Here is a 23,810-nt window from a genome sequence, read left to right as displayed (position 1 = left end):
AGGAAAAGAAAAAAAAAGTAAAACATTTATAGTAAAAAGCGGTAACATTTCTCAAACAAAAAAGTGTAAAAAAAAAAATCTAGAAAAAGTGGTAAAATTAAAAAAAAAAAATTACTTCTAGAAAAAAGTGGTAAAATTTCTCGTTAAAAAATGTTAAAAATATATTAAAAAAGGAAGCATTTTCTAGAAAAAAGCGGTAAAATATTCAAAACAAAAAGTTAATTAAAAAAATCTAGAAAAAGTGTTAAATAAAAAAAAAAACTTCTAGAAAAATGTGGTAAAATTTCTCGTAAAAAAATGTTCAAAATAAAAATAAAAAAGCAAAAATTATCTAGAAAAAAGCGGTAAAATTTCTAAAACAAAAAGTTAAAAAAAGAAATCTAGAAAAAGTGGTAAAGTTTCAAGAAAAAGTTGGGGACCCCCTTTAAATCTCTGAAGGACCCGTCGGGGTCCCCGGACCCCAGGTTGACAACCACTGCTCTAAAACACTTTTCCAACTAGAGTTTGAGTTTATTACTACTACTGTGTGTGTGTGTGTGTGTGTGTGTGTGTGTGTGTGTGTGTGTGTGTGTGTGTGTGTGTGTGTGTGTGTGTGTGTGTGTGTGTGTGTATCTTACTTGAGGAAGAGTTGGGACTTGGCCTCCATCAGCTCGACCCCGTCCCCCTCCTCCGGCTGCAGAGGAAGTCCAGCCAGGAGAGACACCACGGCCTCCATGCTGGCCTGGTCCAGGTCCCTGGAGAGACACACACATAGAGACACACATAGAGACACACACACACACACACACACACACACACACACACACACACACACACACACACACACACACACACACACACACACACACACACACACACACACACACACACACACACACACACACACACACACACACACACACACACACACACACACACAGAGACCATCAAATGAATTATTTATTAAATTAAGGGTCTCTAAATGTATGGACTTGGTGGATTATAAAATAGCATTGATAATGTACAAAGTGTATAACAACTTGTTACCTTTTAAAATTGTGAACATGTTTAAAAAAAGGGAATGTAGATGTAAAAAAAAAAAAAAAAAAAATCCAAAGAAATTTTTTTTTTCAAAAAAAAAAATAGATTTTTCAAAAAAAAAAATTGATTTAAAAATCGTCAAAAAAGTTTGCGATATTTATGTGAATGGATTTTTTCTCCCACCCCTAGTAAAGATGTTGTATGGACCGAAGGAAGAATAGCTTTGGCGTTGCCATAGCTACTGGAGATCTGAATAAATCAATCTCTCTCTGTCTCTCAGAGCAGCAGCTGAGTTGAGTGACGGCGCTTTGTGTTAATGTCTATGTAGGAGAAGTGCTGTATAAATAAAGTTTGATTGACTGAGTTGAGTAGAGTTGTGTGACGACGGCGCTGCTTCACCTCGTCAGACACTTGATGTCGTCGTCGGCCGCCTGGTTGGACGTCCCCATCACCCAGTCCGTCAGGTACTCCACCATCTTGTTCCTGAGGGACGGGACAGAACAGACCATAATAATCAACACGCTGAGGTGTTTAAACGCATCGGGACCAACTGGACTAGTGCAGCCTGTCGTCATGGTGACACTGTTCACTATCGCAGCCTCAAGATTCACATCATCAATGTGAAAACACGACTGGATGAAAAACATTCACATCAGTTATAATCAATAGAGATAATTATGGGATAACAGGTAAAACATGATCAGATGTAAAAGTAAACGAAGATAAATATGAGATAAAAGAATAAAATATGAGATTAAAAGTCATAATTATGAGATAGAAAGTCCAGCTGGACCTCTAGTGGCCAATAACATGAAGTGCAGTCGACACGTGTCATTGATTGTCTGGGGTTTGATTGGCCGTGCTCCTTCCTGCTGCACTCTGGTTGGACGGTTTGAATACGACACGATCAAATAAAATCTAATCTAATCTAATGAATCTAATCTAATAAATCGAATCTAATAAATCTAATCTAATCTAATAAATCTAATCTAATAAATCTAATCTAATAAATCTAATGTAATAAATCTAATCTAATAAATCTAATCTAATATATCTAATAAATCTAATCTAATCTAATATAATAAATCTAATCTAATAAATCTAATCTAATAAATCTAATCTAATATATCTAATAAATCTAATCTAATAAATCTAATCTAATCTAATATAATAAATCTAATCTAATAAATCTAATAAATCTAATCTAATAAATCTAATCTGATGTAATAAATCTAATCTGATGTAATAAATCTAATGTAATAAATCTAATGTAATAAATCTAATCTGATGTAATAAATCTAATCTAATAAATCTAATCTAATAAATCTAATCTGATAAATCTAATCTGATGTAATAAATCTAATCTAATGTAATAAATCTAATGTAATAAATCTAATCTGATGTAATAAATCTAATCTAATAAATCTAATCTAATAAATCTAATCTGATAAATCTAATCTAATGTAATAAATCTAATCTAATGTAATAAATCTAATAAATCTAATGTAATAAATCTAATCTGATGCTGCCTCACCTGAACTTCATCTCCTGGCAGAAGGACAGGTCGTCCCTCCGCTCCATCATCACCTCCACCAGCTGACACAGCTTCGTCTTGATCTGGATGGCGTGGACCACGTTGCCTAGGATACGCACGTACCTGAGAGGACGAGGAGGAGCAGGGAGTTTTTACTTGAATTTGTATCAGAAGTATTTTACTCTTTTTTTATTGAAATTTCAAACGTATTTCAAACTCAACGTTAAATGTAGAAACATCCCCTCCAACAGACAAAACAATAACATAAAGCAAATGGACGGTGACATCAGACATCAGACTAATGGAGTCACTTAAATACATAAATAAATAAGAATAAATGGGACAAAAAAAAAAAAAAAGAATACAATTAAATACAATTAAATTATTCCTTATTATTACCCTTATTATAGTCTGTTATTCAGACACTGTAAAAGTTTTTTATTGATTTTCTAGGTTATGGGTTTTCCACGTTATCAGCTGATTATCGTTGCGACATCAGAACGGGTCACACACGTGGTGTCGTCCAGGCAAGTTAGCTCATTCTGGACCCAGAAATAGAACTAACAGTAACAGAATGTTTTTCACCATACATCATTTCTATGAGGTGTCTAGAACAACAAACTAAAAGTCCTAAGAAATCCTAGTTGGGGAAATATGTTTAATTCTCATCATTATTTACTGTATAAAGTCTATGGTGCCGACAACTCCTATCACAATGAAACTTTACACGATGAAAGTAGACATGAAATGTAAATCTTTTTGTATTACAAGTTTCTTTGAAAATTTTAGAAATTTTACCACTTTTCCTAGAATTTTTTTGAGAAATTTTACCAGTTTCTTCTCAATTTTTCTTTTATACTTTTTTTTTTCAAGAAATGTTTCCCCTTTTTGTTTTATTGTTTGGCCCTTTTTTTTCCTAGAATTCTTTTTTTTTTCATAAATGTTACCACTTTAAAAAAAAAAACACCAGTTTCTTCTCAATTTTTCTTTTTTACTTGTTATTATTTTTTTCAAGAAATTTGACCCCTTTTTGTTTAATTGTTTGCCACTTTCTTTTGAGAGAGAAATTTTACCATATTTTTCTACATTTTTTTTGTGAAATCTTACCACTTTTTTGCTTTTTTAGAATTCTTTTGAGAAATTTTACCAGTTTTTTCAAAGAAATCTTCAAGTTTTTTGTTTTTATTTTATTTTATTTTATTTAAATCTTACCACTTTTACTGATTATCTAAAAACAGAACGTTGCGACATCCGACTCGTTTTGACATAACGGGTCACACACGTGGTGGTGAGCAGAATAACAGTGAAGGTGTTGTTACCTGACCAGGTTGAGCATCATGGTCTCGATGCTGGCCTGGCCCAGGTGCTCCGAGCTGCCCTCCGTGTGGTTGTCCAGCAGGTTCTTCATGATGGCGATCGTCTGCTCCACAAACTGGGTGTTGGTGTCGTTGATGGGAACCTGGCAACAACGGGAACAACGGGATCGCCACAAATATATATATATATAAGCAAGCAATAAAAATGTATAAAAATTATGGATCAAAAACCACTGAGATGGCACCACTGCTGCTTCCTGAGGAAACACAACCTTCTTCTTGCATTTGAAAACTTTATGATTGACTGTAACATCAGACTGGTTTTTAAATGTCTTCATAACTGTGTATCAGCCCTGTTTTAAAACGCTGCAGCTCAAGCCGAGTTAACACACGAGCCTCCTACAACCAGGGCCGTTGTCTAGGGGAGAAAGGTGATGATAACTCTAGGGGCCCAGCGCCCAGTGGGGCCCATAAAAAACCCCAGTAGTCTAATCTTTGTATGACTGATTTATTCTGCTTAGACCCTGACTCATACTCATAGTACACTGTAAAAACTCTACATCTTTCCAAGAATATTTGTCTTATTTCTTGTCCAAATGTCTCATTTCTAGTCAAAACTAATCTCTTTTCACTTAAAATAAGACTCATAACCTAAAAATTAACTTGTTTTTAGATCATTTTCACTTAAATTCACAATAAATTGAAAAATCTGCCAGTGAAAGGAAGTTTTTTGTGCTTGTAATAAGAAAAACTTGCTCCACTATCAGATTTTTTCGACTTATTCCAAGTGAAAATCTGCTTGAAAGAAGTAAAAAGTGTCTAAAAACAAGCTGCTTTTAATATGATGAGTCTTATTTTAAGTAGAATGAGATTTGTTTTGACTAGAAATGACATTTTGACTAGAAATAAGACAAATATTCTTGCTAAGATACTTGAGTTTTTGCAGTGTAATGCTGCATTAGCATCAAAACAAAGAAGGCTAAATAAAAAACGATAATACATACGTAGTCTAAGAAAAAAAAAGGAAAAGTTAGGGGGAGGGGCCCACTTTAGTATTCTTTAAGGGGGCCCAGAATTCATAGCAACGGCCCTGCCCACAACGGCGACTGCATTGTTCCCAAGTGTAGCTACAACATCATGTGGACGGTCTGCCTTCTCAGTAGGAGGGGTTAGTTAACCTATGGAACACTTTACCCACTCACCTGAACCTGCTGTTTTTAGATTAGTCTGCTACTGTCATGATGTAGTCTCATGCACTTGGTTTTATCTCATACTGTTGATAATTATGGTCTGTGTTTTTAGATTAGCCGCCTATGGACTGGTGTTGAAAATTAGCACATGTGCTAAACACACTCAAGCAAAGCATCTGGTCTGTCCACTGGAACAGTCTCAATGTATCTGTGACGTCCATATCAAATAAATAAACAGAACAACATAACACGCAGCAGCCGGTCACGTGACACGTACAGACGGAAAGACGGAGTTTCATCTGTATCTGTTTCCCTCATCATCAAACTCATCAAATACACAATCCAACAACTCCACAACGCTCTGGTGGACAAGTTGTGATCTGCACATTCACCACGCTAGGAGATTACTAGGAGTAATGAACGTTCAAATTAGAGCCAATGGCGTGAATTTTCGGAAATATTGTAGAGAATTTTCTGGGAAAAAGTGGTAAGATTAAAAAAAAAAAGGTTAAAATTCTCTAGAAAAAAAGTGGAAAAAATTCTCAAAATTAAAAAAATATATATATATATAGAAAAAGTTGTAAAATTTCTCAAAAAAAAAAAAAGATTAATTTTTTTTTTCCCCCAGCGTTTGAGCTAAGCTAATTAGCGACTTTAGGTGGAGGCAGGCTAACACTACCCATACACTTCCAGTGTTTGAGCTAAGCTAATTAGCGACTTTAGGTGGAGGCAGGCTAACACTACCTATACACTTCCAGTGTTTGAGCTAAGCTAATTAGCGACTTTAGGTGGAGGCAGGCTAACACTACCTATACACTTCCAGTGTTTGAGCTAAGCTAATTAGCGACTTTAGGTGGAGGCAGGCTAACACTACTTATACACTTCCAGCGTTTGAGCTAAGCTAATTAGCGACTTTAGGTGGAGGCAGGCTAACACTACCTATACACTTCCAGCGTTTGAGCTAAGCTAATTAGCGACTTTAGGTGGAGGCAGGCTAACACTACCCATACACTTCCAGCGTTTGAGCTAAGCTAATTAGCGACTTTAGGTGGAGGCAGGCTAACACTACCCATACACTTCCAGTGTTTGAGCTAAGCTAATTAGCGACTTTAGGTGGAGGCAGGCTAACACTACCCATACACTTCCAGTGTTTGAGCTAAGCTAATTAGCGACTTTAGGTGGAGGCAGGCTAACACTACCTATACACTTCCAGTGTTTGAGCTAAGCTAATTAGCGACTTTAGGTGGAGGCAGGCTAACACTACTTATACACTTCCAGCGTTTGAGCTAAGCTAATTAGCGACTTTAGGTGGAGGCAGGCTAACACTACCTATACACTTCCAGCGTTTGAGCTAAGCTAATTAGCGACTTTAGGTGGAGGCTAGGGCTGGGTAAAAATATCGATTCAGCAATGCATTGCGATTCTTTTCTCTGCAATTCAATATCGATTCAGCACTCTTCTGAATCGATTCAAGCCCCTGGCCAGTGGGGGCGCTGCGAGCAACACCCTCGTGTGATTCGCGCTGTACGGACGGGGGCCGCACTAGACCAAACCATAACAATATGGGAGTGAGTAGCAGCAGCAGCGTTAAGCCAGCACCTTCAAACCTGAAAGCAGATGTGGGGATTCATTTTGTATTTATAGGCGCCGATTCCGTGGGTGCGCCGGCGGCGGCCAGCGGCGCTCTTTATGTCTGTGGCGTGGAGCAGCGCGTCCCTGAATGCAGCGGAGGCAGCTCCGTGACACTACTGTGTAGGCTGACTACCTGTGAGTGCCCGCGGCAGCGCCGCTGCTCGTTGAAAACAGCTGTGATAACGTGATTTCAGGTCCAGAAACGTTTGTAATATCACTGGAAAAAGTCGCTAGATTTGTCGCTAGTCGCTTTTGACAAAAAAAAGTCACCAAGAGGGATTGGAAAGTCGCCAGATTTAGCGACAAAGTCGCCAAGTTGGCAACACTGTCTGACAGCTGCTCTCACTTCTTCCTCTGCTCCTCCTCACTCACTCACCTACACACAGACAGGACTCTGTCTTCCTCACACTCACCCCAGTCCCTCAGTTTCTCATCCCACCTGCCCGTACCATACACATTGACAGTCAGTCAGAAATCACAGAACTTAAACATCATAACAAGAACATTAACTGCGGGGTCGCTACAATATTTTCAGTTGTGCAGTAGGCTATTATTAATAATATTGTTTTGTATTGTTTTATTACTCAAAATGTTATGAGTTATTTTCCAAGAGGAAAGTAACACATAGCCTAATTTAAATTTAGCTGCACTGTAGTTCAGTGTTAAAGCAGTGTCATATTTTGTTATGCTATGAGTTATACTATGGCTGTTCATAAGGCATGAAACTAAACAAATAATTATTTAAAAAAAAAAAATCTGGTACTCTTATTTGTGTATTTCTGCTTGATACTGAATCGATATCGAAGCATTTCAATCAATATCGAATCGAATCGATATCGAATCGAATCGTGACCTAATGAATCGAATCGTGAGATTCTCAACAATACCCAGCCCTAGTGGAGGCAGGCTAACACTACCCATACACTTCCAGTGTTTGAGCTAAGCTAATTAGCGACTTTAGGTGGAGGCAGGCTAACACTACCCATACACTTCCAGTGTTTGAGCTAAGCTAATTAGCGACTTTAGGTGGAGGCAGGCTAACACTACTTATACACTTCCAGCGTTTGAGCTAAGCTAATTAGCGACTTTAGGTGGAGGCAGGCTAACACTACCTATACACTTCCAGCGTTTGAGCTAAGCTAATTAGCGACTTTAGGTGGAGGCAGGCTAACACTACCCATACACTTCCAGTGTTTGAGCTAAGCTAATTAGCGACTTTAGGTGGAGGCAGGCTAACACTACCCATACACTTCCAGCGTTTGAGCTAAGCTAATTAGCGACTTTAGGTGGAGGCAGGCTAACACTACCCATACACTTCCAGTGTTTGAGCTAAGCTAATTAGCGACTTTAGGTGGGAGGCAGGCTAACACTACCCATACACTTCCAGTGTTTGAGCTAAGCTAATTAGCGACTTTAGGTGGAGGCAGGCTAACACTACCCATACACTTCCAGTGTTTGAGCTAAGCTAATTAGCGACTTTAGGTGGAGGCAGGCTAACACTACCCATACACTTCCAGCGTTTGAGCTAAGCTAATTAGCGACTTTAGGTGGAGGCAGGCTAACACTACCCATACACTTCCAGTGTTTGAGCTAAGCTAATTAGCGACTTTAGGTGGAGGCAGGCTAACACTACCCATACACTTCCAGTGTTTGAGCTAAGCTAATTAGCGACTTTAGGTGGGAGGCAGGCTAACACTACCCATACACTTCCAGCGTTTGAGCTAAGCTAATTAGCGACTTTAGGTGGGAGGCAGGCTAACACTACCCATACACTTCCAGTGTTTGAGCTAAGCTAATTAACGACTTTAGGTGGAGGCAGGCTAACACTACCTATACACTTCCAGTGTTTGAGCTAAGCTTCCTATTCCTTTTCACACATACAAGGTTTTTATCGACTAGTGCTTCAAGTGTAATATGTTATTCACATGTTTGAAATAAAGTATTTATTCATTCATCCATGTATGTTGGCGTTGTATCTCACCGGGCCCTGCGTGTCGAAGAACCTGCCGATGGCGTTGCGTAGCTTGGTGAAGAGCAGTGGGTAGATAGATAGATAGATAGATAGATAGATAGTAGATAGATAGATAGATAGATAGATAGATAGATAGATAGATAGATAGATAGATAGATAGATAGATAGATAGATAGATAGATAGATAGATAGATAGAGTGATAGAGTGATAGATAGATAGATAGATAGATAGATAGATAGATAGATAGATAGATAGATAGATAGATAGTAGATAGATAGATAGATAGATAGATAGAGTGATAGAGTGATAGATAGATAGATAGATAGATAGATAGATAGATAGATAGATAGATAGATAGATAGATAGATAGTAGATAGATAGATAGATAGATAGATAGATAGATAGATAGATAGATAGATAGATAGATAGAGTGATAGAGTGATAGATAGATAGATAGATAGATAGATAGATAGATAGATAGATAGATAGATAGATAGAGTGATAGATAGATAGATAGATAGATAGATAGATAGATAGATAGATAGATAGATAGATAGATAGTAGATAGATAGATAGATAGTAGATAGATAGATAGATAGATAGATAGATAGATAGATAGTAGATAGATAGATAGATAGATAGATAGATAGATAGATAGATAGATAGATAGATAGATAGATAGATAGATAGATAGAGTGATAGAGTGATAGATAGATAGATAGATAGATAGATAGATAGATAGATAGATAGATAGATAGTAGATAGATAGATAGATAGATAGATAGATAGATAGATAGATAGATAGATAGATAGATAGAGTGATAGAGTGATAGATAGATAGATAGATAGATAGATAGATAGATAGATAGATAGATAGATAGATAGAGTGATAGATAGATAGATAGATAGATAGATAGATAGATAGAGTGATAGATAGATAGAGTGATAGATAGATAGATAGATAGATAGATAGATAGATAGATAGATAGATAGATAGATAGAGTGATAGATAGATAGATAGATAGATAGATAGATAGAGTGATAGATAGATAGATAGATAGAGTGATAGATAGATAGATAGATAGATAGATAGATAGATAGAGTGATAGATAGATAGATAGATAGATAGATAGAGTGATAGATAGATAGATAGATAGAGTGATAGATAGATAGATAGATAGATAGATAGATAGATAGATAGATAGATAGATAGATAGATAGATAGATAGATAGAGTGATAGATAGATAGATAGATAGATAGATAGATAGATAGATAGATAGATAGAGTGATAGATAGATAGATAGATAGAGTGATAGATAGATAGATAGATAGATAGATAGATAGATAGATAGATAGATAGATAGATAGATAGATAGAGTGATAGATAGATAGATAGATAGATAGATAGATAGATAGAGTGATAGAGTGATAGATAGATAGATAGATAGATAGATAGATAGATAGATAGATAGATAGATAGAGTGATAGAGTGATAGATAGATAGATAGATAGATAGATAGATAGATAGATAGATAGATAGATAGATAGATAGATAGATAGAGTGATAGAGTGATAGATAGATAGATAGATAGTAGATAGATAGATAGATAGATAGATAGATAGATAGATAGATAGATAGAGTGATAGAGTGATAGATAGATAGATAGATAGATAGATAGATAGATAGATAGATAGATAGATAGATAGATAGATAGAGTGATAGATAGATAGATAGATAGATAGATAGATAGAGTGATAGATAGATAGATAGATAGATAGATAGATAGAGTGATAGATAGATAGAGTGATAGATAGATAGATAGATAGATAGATAGATAGATAGATAGATAGATAGAGTGATAGATAGATAGATAGATAGATAGATAGATAGAGTGATAGATAGATAGATAGATAGATAGATAGATAGATAGATAGATAGATAGATAGATAGATAGATAGATAGATAGATAGATAGATAGATAGATAGAGTGATAGATAGATAGATAGATAGATAGATAGATAGATAGATAGAGTGATAGATAGATAGATAGATAGATAGATAGATAGATAGATAGATAGAGTGATAGATAGATAGATAGATAGAGTGATAGATAGATAGATAGATAGATAGATAGATAGATAGATAGATAGATAGATAGATAGATAGATAGATAGATAGATAGATAGATAGATAGATAGAGTGATAGATAGATAGATAGATAGATAGATAGATAGATAGATAGATAGATAGATAGATAGATAGATAGATAGATAGATAGATAGATAGATAGATAGAGTGATAGAGTGATAGAGTGATAGATAGATAGATAGTAGATAGATAGATAGATAGATAGATAGTAGATAGATAGATAGATAGATAGAGTGATAGATAGATAGATAGATAGATAGAGTGATAGATAGATAGATAGATAGATAGATAGATAGATAGATAGATAGATAGATAGATAGATAGATAGATAGATAGAGTGATAGATAGATAGATAGATAGATAGATAGATAGATAGATAGATAGATAGATAGATAGATAGATAGATAGATAGATAGATAGATAGATAGATAGATAGATAGATAGATAGTAGATAGATAGATAGATAGATAGATAGTAGATAGAGTGATAGATAGATAGATAGATAGATAGATAGATAGATAGATAGATAGAGTGATAGAGTGATAGATAGAGTGATAGACCTACCGGGCCCTGCGTGTCGAAGAACCTGCCGATGGCGTTGCGTAGCTTGGTGAAGAGCAGTGGGTAGAGCGCGGGGCTGAGTTCGAGTCCCAGCAGGTCCTTGACGTTGGTGCGGACGTGCAGCCCCACGCGGTCGTGGCCACACACCAGCAGCGCCAGCAGCCGGTCCAGGAAGCGGCTCACCGGCGTGTCGCTGGTCGCCGAGGACGACGAGGACAGGGAGCAGGAGGACGGGGTCACCACGGTAACAGCTGCAGCGGCCACGGCGACGGGGTTAGAGGCGTCGCCGCTGCACGGCGTCGCCACGGAGACCACCATGGAGTGCTTGCGCTCGGCCAGAGGCCCCATGGGGGGGCTGTAGGTGGCCGGGCCCGGCGTGCCGCGCTGCTGCAGGCACACACCGCCCAGCGCACACAGGAAGCCCGTCATGTTGATCCACTCCTGCTGCGGAGGACACACACACACAGGCACACACACACACACACACACACGTCAGGTCAGACACACACAACCACACACACACAACCACACACACACACACAGGCACACACACACACACACACGTCAGGTCAGACACACACAACCACACACACACAACCATATGACATATACACTCTTCTTGTTCTCTATTTGATTTCTATATAACTATGTAACTACCTGTTGTGAAGCACATTGAGTCTGCCTTGTGCATGAAATGCGCTTTATAAATAAAGTTGAATTGAATTGAAAATCACACATGACCACACACATCTAGAGCGCTGTAAAAGAGAGTAATGTCACTTCCATTGAGCCTCGTGCCCCCTAGTGGCAGGATATGGGTATTGCAACAGCGCCCAGAAAACCCATTCACTCCAATGTATGTGTGTTGCCCACTGGCTGGTAAATTGATGAAAACGGCTGTGTTTTTGTTTTTAGGTGTCTTGGTCATATCAGATTATACTTATAATTTGTTTATTATAAAATGTAGATTGAAACATTCATGTAGAAAACTGTTTTGTTTTGTTTTTTACTGGCCTATGTGTTAATGTTTATCTGTAAAGGATCCTCAATGATGCTATTAACGTGGGTGATCTATAAATGTCCTTAAATTATTGAAAACACCACACTGCTCATTCACCAACAATGCAGAGATGTCAGTTCTTTTGCAAAACCCATATTCCTCCACCAGGAGGCGCTGCCATTGGACCAATGCTGTCCTTACTCTCTTATTGCAGCGCTCTATCACCAACAACCAACCAATGATCCTCTGACTGAAGCCACTCCCCCTCTGACTGAAGCCCCTCCCCCTTACCTGTCCGTCGTCGTTCTTGTTCTTGGGGAAGTTGAGGATCTGCTTGGTGGCCTGGTCCCATTTAGTGTAGGTGTCCTCCCAGGCCTAGACAGAGAAAGAGACAGAAGCTTCAAGTTCAAAACACACACAGCCACTCACAACTAAGCGTAAAGTCCGCTAGCTCAATGCTAACGTATAATGTAAAACCTCATAGACGGGCTAACAGAAATTAGCATCGCTATCCAGAGTCTGTGGTCAGTTTATAACGCTTGTTAGGAAATTTGCTCCAACGTTTGTTGTGGGAGTCTGTGGAAGCTGCGACCGGACAACTCTGGCAGCTGGACACATTTATTGAGGCTGCTGCACTACTGCATTTATCTGGTAGTTACACCGGTCACTACTGCATTTATTTGGTAGCTACACCGGTCACTACTGCATTTATTTGGTAGTTACACCGGTCACTACTGCATTTATTTGGTAGCTACACCGGTCGCTCTGGGCCGCTGTGGTAACGGCGTCGATCCGTGACCGCAATGCATGATGGGATATCTTGCTCCGGTTAGTGACCATCGGATGTTCACTACATTTGGCGGTGAATTGTGGGATAGATTCAGTCACTATATAGTGAACATTAATAATCACTGAACATTCAGACAGCTTCATTGAGAGACAGACAGTTTACCTCGATGTTTCCTGGTGTGGGATGTTCCACCCTCCTCAGCAGAGCCATCACCCTCTTCTGTAAGGTGGAGCGACCTGTACACAACAACAACACACCTGAGTACACAACAACAACACACCTGAGTGGCGCTGTGCGATGTTACGATATCGTTGCGTGGTATAAAAGTGTCTACTGTACGATTTAACCCTCTGTTGTTTATATCAGCATTTCAAAGGGATAGTTCAACATTTTTGTCAAATTGGGCGTAGCTCTGAGCAGCTCACGGCTCTGCTCCGCCGTTCTAAAAATAGCTTGCACCGACAATTAAAGGTAACGAACCTACTGCCATACTGCTACTATAGGGATTATGGCAATGGGCCAATTTGACAAAAATGTTGAACTAGGGACCCCCTTGAAAATGAGATGCTGCATCTCAAGGGGCTATCCTTTAATAAATTCAAATTCAAACTATCCCTTTAATGTGTGAGGGGGTGGGGCCAGATGAGGGGGCGGGGCCAGGTGAGGGGGGCGTGGCCACGTGAGGGGGGCGTGGCCACAGCAGCAGCAGCTCCTCACCTGTGCCCATCATGTTGCTGACGGAGGCCAGCTCGCTGAAGGTGTTGTAGTTGGGCAGGATGTTCTGCACCGGCGCCTCGTCGGCGGCGCTGCGGATGTCGGCCTCTTCACACAGGTGGCGGAAGCAGCTCATGGCCACGAGCACGGCCTCGGTGTCGGGGCTCCACAGGAACATGTAGAGGGACACCTCCAGCTTGGTCTGGGCCTGGCGCACCAGAGGGATGCAGCCCCCGCCCAGCGTGGCCCCGTCCTGTAGAGAAACACACCGGTTAGACACACATGATAGAGAGATAGATAGAGGGTGAATTCCGATTCTCCCCTTGGCCCTAACCCTTCGTTTTGCGTGTTCACGTGAAGTGGTAGGGGTGTCCCAATTCTGGTCCAGACGAGGGTTAGGGGGAAGTGGTAGGGCTATCTCGCCCTCGAAACGGAGATTTTTCAGGGGCACACTACGGACCGAGGGCTATGGCAAGTTTCCCAGAATGCATCTTGCGGCAACCGGCAGCTGTTTTATTTCTCACTGTAGCGCTGTTATTACGTCATTTTGTTAAGTTTTAATATGTTTCCATGAGAGAAAGTAGCTGTTTAGATCCCAATGTGCGGTCGGTTTATCCACATGAGGCTGTTTAGACGTTTGCTCCCATGTTTTTGGGAGAAGTGAAGCTCCACCTGTGGAGCAGATCAGCGGCTCGTCACGGAGACACCACCCGTCCAGAGAGCTGCTCGGCCGGCCGACCTCCGTCGTCATCCCGGGGGAGAAAACCATCACTAATTAACTTACCTGCAGGGTTTTAAAGGTTTACCGCCGCGTAGTTACATTCTATTAAGGAGATAAATGCTGGTCTCATTGATGAAATGTAACAATTGTCGCATTAGTTTGTTTGAATTAAAAGTGAAGCTTCATGTGTTTTGGACACAGAAGCAGCACTGCCTGGGGCTCTGTAGCCTACATACAGAAATCACCACATTTACATCAATAAATAAATGTTTTACAATGAACCGATCAGTCTTCATTAAATTTTATTTTATTTTATTAAGTTAACGTGGTTCTGAATAGAGGATTTGTGGCAAAAGCTCGTCACGTCTGCTTATGTGAAAGCCAGCAGAGACGACTGATGACGTATGTGATTGTTGAAGTGGTGTCCCAATTCGTAGGGGCTGACTTTCAACCCTACTCCTTGTAGCTCCGTTTCAAGGGCAAGGGTTAAGGACTAGGGGTAGGGATGAAAAAATAGAATCGGAATTGGGCCAGAGTGATAGATAGATAGAGTGATAGAGTGATAGACAGAGTGATAGATAGAGAGAGAGAGAGAGAGAGAGAGAGAGAGAGAGAGAGAGAGAGAGAGAGAGAGAGAGAGAGAGAGAGAGAGAGAGAGAGAGAGAGAGAGAGAGATAGATAGATAGATAGATAGATAGATAGATAGATAGATAGATAGATAGATAGATAGATAGATAGATAGATAGATAGATAGATAGATAGAGGGATAGAGTGATAGAGTCTCCACCTTGTTCTTCAACAGGAACTTGTTCCTACAGATCAGAATCTCTCTGAGCCACTTCAGAACCTCGGTCCCGTTCACCAGCTGCTGGCCAATCAGCTTCCTGCAGATCAGGAACAGCACCTGGGAGCTGGGGACAGGGACAGGTGAGACAGGTGAGACAGGTGAGACAGGTGGGACAGGTGAGGACAACGAGGACATGAGGACAGAAAACAACAGTGAAAATTGCTGCTAAAACTTATGAAGAGTTCATTTGCAAAAGCAGATAACTCCGTTCTTAAAAAAATCTAGTATCTTCATTTTTTATTTTTTATTTCCATAAGGTGAAATCAGTCAAACCAAAGTTGAGTGACTTTGAGATGTAACAAAACAGACATATCTAAAAAAAAAAAGTTTTATTGAAAACAACACTATGCAAAGAATAATTACAAAGCCTCAGCTCATGCACTTTACTCTCCACAGGTAACAATGCTGAGCATCAGTTAGCTGCTAGCTGTTAGCTGCTAGCTGTTAGCTGCTAGCTGTTAGCTGCTAGCTGCTAGCTGTTAGCTGCTAGCTGTTAGCTGTTAGCTGCTAGCTGTTAGCTGTTAGCTGCTAGCTGTTAGCTGTTAGCTGTTAGCTGCTAGCTGTTAGCTGCTAGCTGTTAGCTGCTAGCTGTTAGCTGCTAGCTGCTAGCTGTTAGCTGTTAGCTGTTAGCTGCCTAGTATTGTTACCTGCTCTCTAACTATCTGTCTATGCAGATTGTTATCTATTTGTCTACTGCTACAGGTGCTGCTAGCATTCTGCATCCTAAATGTGTCTGTGACGGTGACGGTGCCGTGCAGCGTCTTCTCTTCCATTGGAATTAGTATTGTTATTATTACCTGTGCTCTGTGATACTATGTCTGGTTCCTTAATGTGAGGACTGCGGAGTGAAACGAGCTCTGAGCTAAATCCAAAACGGCGTTAACTGATCATGAACGTTCACTGTCGTCTGTACATGGGTTGACTATTGAAAACGTAACAAACTGAAGCAAAAGAGAAACTGTCTATGTCGTATGTATGTATGTATATTATAAACCACACACACTGGAGATGGGATCATGTAACAGCTCTCTGTCACTTTAAACTGTTTGGTTTTGGTTTTTCTCACTACAGTTTTTTTGAAAACTCAATAAAAAACAATTTGAAATAAACATAAATGAAATGAAATGAGATGAAGTGAAGCAGCAGCAGCTACCTGATGTCCCAGAACGTCTCTATGGGGGCGTCGGGGCTCCACAGCTCGATGGTCTCTGGCTGGTGGAGGACCAGCAGGGCCTGGAGGGAGGGGGGGGGGGGGGGGGGGGGTCAGTCACCATGGTAACAACAACACAGTAACTACAGTCACCATGGTAACAACAACACAGTAACAACAGCAGCGGAGGAATAAGAGAGTAACGTCACTTCCATTGAGCCTCATGCCCCCTAGTGGCAGGATGTGGGTGTTGCAACAGCCCAGAAAACCCATTCACTCCAATGTATGTGTGTTGCCCACTGGCTGGTGAATGGATGAAAACGGCCGTGTTTTTGTTTTTAGGTGTCTTGGTCATATCAGATTATTCTTATAATTTGTTTATTATAAAATGTAGATTGAAACATTCATGTAGAAAACTGTTTTGTTTTTCTTTTTCTTTTTACTCTCCTATGTGTTAATGTTTATCTGTAAAGGATCCTCAATGATGCTATTAAAGGGATAGTAGCATTTTTTAAAAGTGGGGTTGTATGATCTCCAAACAGCCCCTAAGTACTTTAATTGCAGTAGAAGACTCTCTGCACTCCTCCCGTTAGCAACGCCAGCCCATAATAGCCCTGCCCACAGATTTACAACATACAGTGTTGTGAACAGACCCAAAGAAACGGCCTATTTTCACGACCTAAAAGAGGTTTTACCTGAATGGAACTGTGTATTTTTTTTCAGGTAAAACCTCTTTTAGGCCGTGAAAATAGGCCGTTTCTTTGGGTCTGTTCATGGTAACAGCTGTGGGCGTGGCCAGTCACCATGGTAACAGCCTCTGGGCGTGGCCAGTCACCATGGTAACAGCAGCACCTACCTCCATGGCCTCCTGTGACAGCTGCGTGGTGTTGGTGAGAGGAACCAGCTGCACCAGACCGGTCACCAGCTCGGCCGTGCTGCTCTGCATCTCTGGAGGCTGCTTCACCGGGTTCTACACAACAACAACACAACAACACAGTTAACAACAACAACACACAGCTGCTCTGCATCTCTGGAGGCTGCTTCACCGGGTTCTACACAACAACAACAACACAACAACAAGTCAACAACACAGTTAACAACAACAACACACAGCTGCTCTGCATCTCTGGAGGCTGCTTCACCGGGTTCTACACAACAACAACAACACAACAACACAACAACAAGTCAACAACAACACACAGTAAACTTTGAGCCCTTTGTCCACTACACATACTCTTAGGCCCTGTCCGTATTCTCCCCCCAGCCCCAGATATCTGCCCTAACCCTACATGTTGTGTGTTCTCGTGTAGGGACAGGGTGTCCCATGACTCTAGGGAGCAAGGAGTGAGGTCCGATGCTTAAAAAGAAGTGGGAGATGAAATCACCCGTTGTCACGACCTATCACCGTTTAGACAAATCTGAAATGATTGAAGAAACATTACTATTTCTGTGTGTGTGTTTTGTGTTGCTATGTGTTGTATTTATTCAGTTTGGGGGAATCACAGTGTCTAGAAAGCATCAGTGGCTCAGCTGACAGGGACAGCTAACGGTAGCTAAGCTAACGGTAGCTAAGCTAACGGTAGCTAAGCTAACGGTGGTAGCTAAGCTACCAGCAGGACGTCAGCTGTTAAAACCCTCCCGTTGTGGGACACGACATGAAACTACTCCAGTTAGCTCAGTCATGTTGGAACTCAGATATCCGCTGGAGAAAATATTTTTTGTGTTTGTTTATCTCAGTCTAAACCATTTTTGTAATTAGTCATGGTTATCATAGATTAGCCGGGCTAACGGTTAGCTAGCTGTTTAACTTTAATAACTCAGTGACTCAATAAACGCTCCATGAACAAATATTTTCTCCAGCGGATATCTGAGTTCCAACATGACTGAGCTAACTGGAGTAGTTTCATGTCGTGTCCCACAACGGGAGGGTTTTAACAGCTGACGTCCTGCTGTTAGCTTAGCTACCGCCGTTAGCTTAGCTACTATGTTAGCTTAGCTACCGTTAGCTTAGCTACCGTTAGCTGTCCCTGTCAGCTGAGCCACTGATGCTTTCTAGACACTCTGATTCCCCCAAACTGAATAAATACAACACATAGCAACACAAAACACACACACAGAAATAGTAATGTTTGTCCAATCATTGGTTTTATAAACTTTACAAACATCAGATTAGTCTAAACGGCGATATAGTGACATGAAAAATTAGATAAATATAGTGAAACTCTCGTCCGTCACTATTGTTCTCATGCTGGTTTTCTACCAGGAAGTAGTTGTAAACAACAAGGAGATTCGTTCTGTTTCTGCTCCAGGAAGCTGTAGAATAAAGTTACTTATCTGAAAGCTGAGTGTGTGTGTGTGTGTGTGTGTGTGTGTGTGTGTGTGTGTGTGTGTGTGTGTGTGTGTGTGTGTGTGTGTGTGTGTGTGTGACTCACGTGCAGCATGAGTCGTGGGTCAGCGTGGATGAGCTTCACCAGTGCGAGCAGCAGACACTTGTAGCTCCTCGTGTCCAGGTCGGTGGCTTTCTCCTTGAACTTCAGGCTGGTCGTCATCTTCCCCTTGAAGGTCAGACTCTGTGGGCGGGGCCAGCGGTGGTGTTACTATGGTTACCAGCAGCAGCGTTACTATGGGTTACCTGCAGCAGCGTTACTATGGGTTACCTGTGTGGTAGGGCTGGGGGACGATTCGCTTTTCTCCCGTGTGATTCTACGATATTGCAGATTCTCTCTATGATTTTTAGTCTTTAGCATTTTTTACATTTATCTGCACACAAATACTGTAGGAGCCTAGAAATTAACATGCTCCATTATAAAGTGAACTTAAACCCTTTTCACAACCTGGACTCTCTGGGTGTAAAAAAGGCCAACAAATGCACATTGCACAATATTTAAAAAAAAAAAAAAAAAAAAAATCGATTTAAAAATCGTCAAAAAACATATTGCTATACTTATGTGAATGGATGTTTTCTCCCAGCCCTACCCTTTAGCCTTTCATATACAGTTCAGTCATATTGATTTTGACTTAATTTTGACAAGACACGCCTCCAAATGTTGTTTTTTTCCTGCGACCGATCGACCAATGAGATGTTGGTCGGCTAAATTGCATTGTGTTATAATTGCTTAACTATTGTAAAGCGCATTGTGCATTCACTTTATAGATAAAATTGAATTGAATAATGTTTTTTTGGGGGCAGCCCTAGTTATAACTGTTAATGTTAGACCAGCCTATATATTGTTGTTATAATAAATAATCCAGTTTCTGCTCTCAAAATCTCTTCTTTTTTTAACCTCTTCCACTCCCACCCTATTTTGAAGCAAAAACGCATAAAATTCCATGCTCAGATTATTCTAGCTGTAGCTTCTGAATCACTTTGACTACATCCATAGATGAGGGCTAGTGCCAGGAAGGGACACTGTAGAGTTTCTTGTGAAAGTGTCAGAAACACTTCAGGTATCACTGGAACAGAGCAGTGGTCTAGTAAGTGTGCAAAAAATTAAGATTTTTTTGTCCGCCTAATAATTAATAAATGATTAAAAAATAAAAAAACAGCCTTTGTGACTTTATCCATAAAGGTAAATGAAAGTATGAATCTGTAAGCACACTATCAATGAACACCTGGTTCAAATTTGAAGAAGATAGCACCAAGTATGACCATTCTGCAGTGTTTCATCCAGAAGGACATGAGAGTCAAAATGGGAAAATAGGCTGTAATATCTGAATCCAAGTCAAGCAATTAATTGAGAATGAAATCACTCAAAATTAGGGGTGTTACGATTTCGATTTTTTTATCGAAATCGATCGAAATTACCCTAACCCTAATAATGTACAGATATAAATATATTTGTTTCAAAACCTTGCCCCTGGATCATGATGACTGGATCATGATTTTTGGGGGCATGTTACCTTTATATTGTAAAGAAATTATTTAAATGTGACCATTAGTGCCTAATGTGATACATTATGGAAATTGCATCACTTATATGTAGCCCATCTTTTGAAATAAGATTTACTGTACAACATTTGATGAATAAAACCAATGATCGTAGACTAGACTAGTCTGAAAATAGCATCTATAGGCGTCTGTGCTGGAAGAAAAAGAAAAAAAAATCAAGAATCGAATCGAATCGTGACCCTAAAATCGAAAATCAAATCGAATCGAGGATTTGGAGAATCGTGACACCCCTACTCAAAATCAATGAATCAATTCATGATTCATGATTGATTTGATTGTTAGAATTGAATCGAATCGTGTTATCGAACCGTGGGTCAGAAATGGAGAATTGAATCTAATCGTGACTTTGTTGTATCGTTACTGCGGGTGTGTGTGTGTGTGTGTGTGTATCGTTACTCACCGGTGTCATGCGCAGCGGTGCGTGCGTGGCGGCGCCCTGGATGACGCGGTTCAGCGTGTCGGCGAACATGAAGCGCAGCTCTGCAGAGTGGCAGTACACCGTGTCGATCTTAGGCCACCAGTCCAGGTGAGACTGAGGAGGAAGCACATCGTTACATCATCATCATCATCATCATTTATTTATTTATTTCTGACAGGTTTTTACTGCCACTGCAGCTCTTTATCACACTGGACTATACCAGGGTTCCTACAGCTTAAGCCAAGTTACATTTAAGACTTTTTTAGAGGGAAATACAGAGACTGTTGATGAAAAACTGTCCCTGAAGGCAACGTGCATCAGTGGTTTTACATGAATTTCCCTCTAAAACAACTCTGTGTGGTAACGTTGTGTTATTATCTCATAGCGTGGTGAATGTGCAGCTCACAACTTGTCCACCAGAGCGTTGTGGAGTTGTTGGATTGTGTATTTGATGAGTTTGATGAGGGAAACCAAGAAATCCTCTGTTAGCCTCCGTAGCGTAGCTCTGAGCAGCTCACGGCTCTGCTCCGCCGTTCTAAAAACAGCTTGCACCGACAATTAAAGGTAACAAACCTACTGCTATGACTATAGGGATTATGGTGATGGGCCAGTTTGACTAAATGTTGAACTGTCCCTTTAAAAGGCATTGAATTCATTAATCTAAAAACAAGGCCTTAATCGGCATTAAAATGTCTTAAATCAATTTTTCAAAAGTCTTTAAAATGTTAACACCTGGTGAGTGGTATTTTATGGTTGTAATTAGTCTCAAATCTCTAAATAATTGGTAACAATCCGACATAGAGAAGTTAGATATAGAGAGTCAGTGTTTGTTTTAGTTTCTTTAAGACTTTTTATGCATTTATTTTGAAAGGACAGCTGGAAAGAGACACAATCCAATGTTCATGTAGCAGTCACTTTACCTTGGATCACATAGGAAAGAGGGTCAGATTGTCCCTAACCCTGTGTAATTGATGTGGTGTTTTCTTTCTTCTTTTTTCTGCATTTGTGTTTATTATGAAGTCGGTCTTAAATTTCATTTCAAGTGGCTTTAAAAAGTCTTAAAAAGTCTTAAATGTAACTTGGCTTCAGCAGTAGGAACCCTGATACAAACCGATACCAAAAAAAGAAAAATAAAACATCATCATCATCATCATCGCCACGGTAACGTCCGCTCCTCACTCACGTTGGTGATGATTCTGTGCAGCGAGTTGACCAGGACGAAGTGGAAGGTGGACGGGGACGAGGCGGCCAGGCAGACCTGAGGACAGAGCAGAGGAGACGGTCAGAGGAGGATTATGGGTAATATTATAACAGTATTAGTATTCTTCTTCACCTTAAAGTGCTGGTTGTTGTGCGGGTTGATGCGGAAACAGGACACGAAGCAGTCCATCATCAGCTCCACGTCGGCGCTCTGGCTGCCCCCCCTCCAGAAGGGCTTGGCCGGGTTGAAGAGCAGCGCCTGGCGGGACCAGCAGAGAGCAGCAGAGAGCAGCAGAGAGCAGCAGAGAGTAGCAGAGAGCAGCAGAGAGTAGCAGAGAGTAGCAGAGAGCAGCAGAGAGCAGCAGAGAGCAGCAGAGAGCAGCAGAGAGTAGCAGAGAGCAGCAGAGAGCAGAGAGCAGAGAGCAGAGAGCAGAGAGCAGAGAGCAGCAGAGAGTAGCAGAGAGCAGCAGAGAGCAGCAGAGAGCAGCAGAGAGTAGCAGAGAGCAGCAGAGAGCAGAGAGCAGAGAGCAGAGAGCAGCAGAGAGTAGCAGAGAGCAGCAGAGAGCAGCAGAGAGCAGCAGAGAGTAGCAGAGAGCAGCAGAGAGCAGAGAGCAGAGAGCAGAGAGCAGAGAGCAGAGAGCAGCAGAGAGCAGCAGAGAGCAGCAGAGAGCAGCAGAGAGCAGCAGAGAGCAGCAGAGAGCAGCAGAGAGCAGCAGAGAGCAGCAGAGAGCAGCAGAGAGCAGCAGAGAGCAGCAGCGTCAGTAGGGCTGGAGCCCACATCCCAGTACCACTTCACCTACCCCCCCCCCACACACACACACACACACACACAGCTCCGCCCCCGCTGGCACCTCGGGCTCACTGCAGCGCACCGGTTGGCCGAGCGATGGCGTCGGCGAAGAGAAAGCTGACCTTTTTTTTTGTTTTTGTATATAATGTACATCACATTTTATTTTATTTGCTATTGCTATTTTATTATGTATAGTTTGTTCTTTATATTTTACTATTTTATTATGTATAGTTTATATTCTTATTCTTTATATTCTTATACTATATGTTGTTATCGTCAATGCGTGTCTGTGAAATGCTGCTGCTGCACTGTCATTTCCCAGATTGGGATCAATAAAGTATATCTATCTATCTATCTCAGCAGTGGGAACACTTTAAACTCAGTGATGATAAAACCTCAATCTCATTCTGTGTTAAAAAATGTGTCAACATTTTATTGTTTATTTAGGCTGAAATGTTACAGTAATGGTTCCTCTATTGAAGTGTGCGCTGCCGTTATAAGAAAAATGTTTAGCCTATTAACGGGACAATTTAATTCCGTGGCATTCCCTGTTTTTTTTTTTTTTTTTTGCTCTTTTAATTGCGAGTGATTTGAGGATCTGTGAGGAAACATATCGATGTAGCGGGTTAAAAAGAATCGATACTGCCACGGACATGTAACGATATGAAATGACCGGCTTGTAAGAGTGAGAGAGTCGAGCGTCCGTGTCACCATGTCAGCTGACCCCCCCCCCCCCCCCCCCCCCCCGTCGGTAAACGAATACTCGAGTACTACTCGGATAGTGACCCCGAACATTCAGATAGTAAAATGTGCTACTGGTTGCAGCCCTAAGCGTCACCAACGGTTTGTCTCTCA

General features: G+C 40.6%; 1 protein-coding gene across 5 annotated transcripts in view; it reads right to left on the bottom strand.

Annotated features, from left to right (window-relative positions):
• The window catches only part of LOC311007942 (neurofibromin), a 128,101-nt gene that overhangs the window by 88,925 nt on the left and 15,366 nt on the right, over positions 1 to 23,810 (bottom strand). For 3 of the 5 annotated variants that reach the window (XM_084001360.1, XM_084001362.1, XM_084001363.1), the window contains 15 exons: positions 22,299 to 22,424; positions 22,149 to 22,223; positions 20,948 to 21,079; positions 19,031 to 19,168; positions 17,455 to 17,568; positions 16,602 to 16,681; positions 15,389 to 15,512; positions 13,884 to 14,133; positions 13,329 to 13,402; positions 12,668 to 12,751; positions 11,380 to 11,820; positions 3,874 to 4,013; positions 2,555 to 2,677; positions 1,420 to 1,503; positions 618 to 734 (listed from right to left, as the gene is read on the bottom strand). In XM_084001360.1, coding sequence (XP_083857486.1) covers positions 618 to 734; positions 1,420 to 1,503; positions 2,555 to 2,677; positions 3,874 to 4,013; positions 11,380 to 11,820; positions 12,668 to 12,751; positions 13,329 to 13,402; positions 13,884 to 14,133; positions 15,389 to 15,512; positions 16,602 to 16,681; positions 17,455 to 17,568; positions 19,031 to 19,168; positions 20,948 to 21,079; positions 22,149 to 22,223; positions 22,299 to 22,424 — 2,102 coding nt within the window. The remainder of the gene's footprint in view (positions 1 to 617; positions 735 to 1,419; positions 1,504 to 2,554; positions 2,678 to 3,873; positions 4,014 to 11,379; positions 11,821 to 12,667; positions 12,752 to 13,328; positions 13,403 to 13,883; positions 14,134 to 15,388; positions 15,513 to 16,601; positions 16,682 to 17,454; positions 17,569 to 19,030; positions 19,169 to 20,947; positions 21,080 to 22,148; positions 22,224 to 22,298; positions 22,425 to 23,810) is intronic. The other 2 variants (XM_084001359.1, XM_084001361.1) reach the window with 1 other exon arrangement.

Source organism: Trachurus trachurus (assembly GCF_905171665.1).
Source record: "Trachurus trachurus genome assembly, contig: scaffold_111_arrow_ctg1, whole genome shotgun sequence".
In the NCBI taxonomy this organism is placed as follows: domain Eukaryota; kingdom Metazoa; phylum Chordata; class Actinopteri; order Carangiformes; family Carangidae; genus Trachurus; species Trachurus trachurus.
This window is presented reverse-complemented; position numbering and strand designations above follow the sequence as displayed.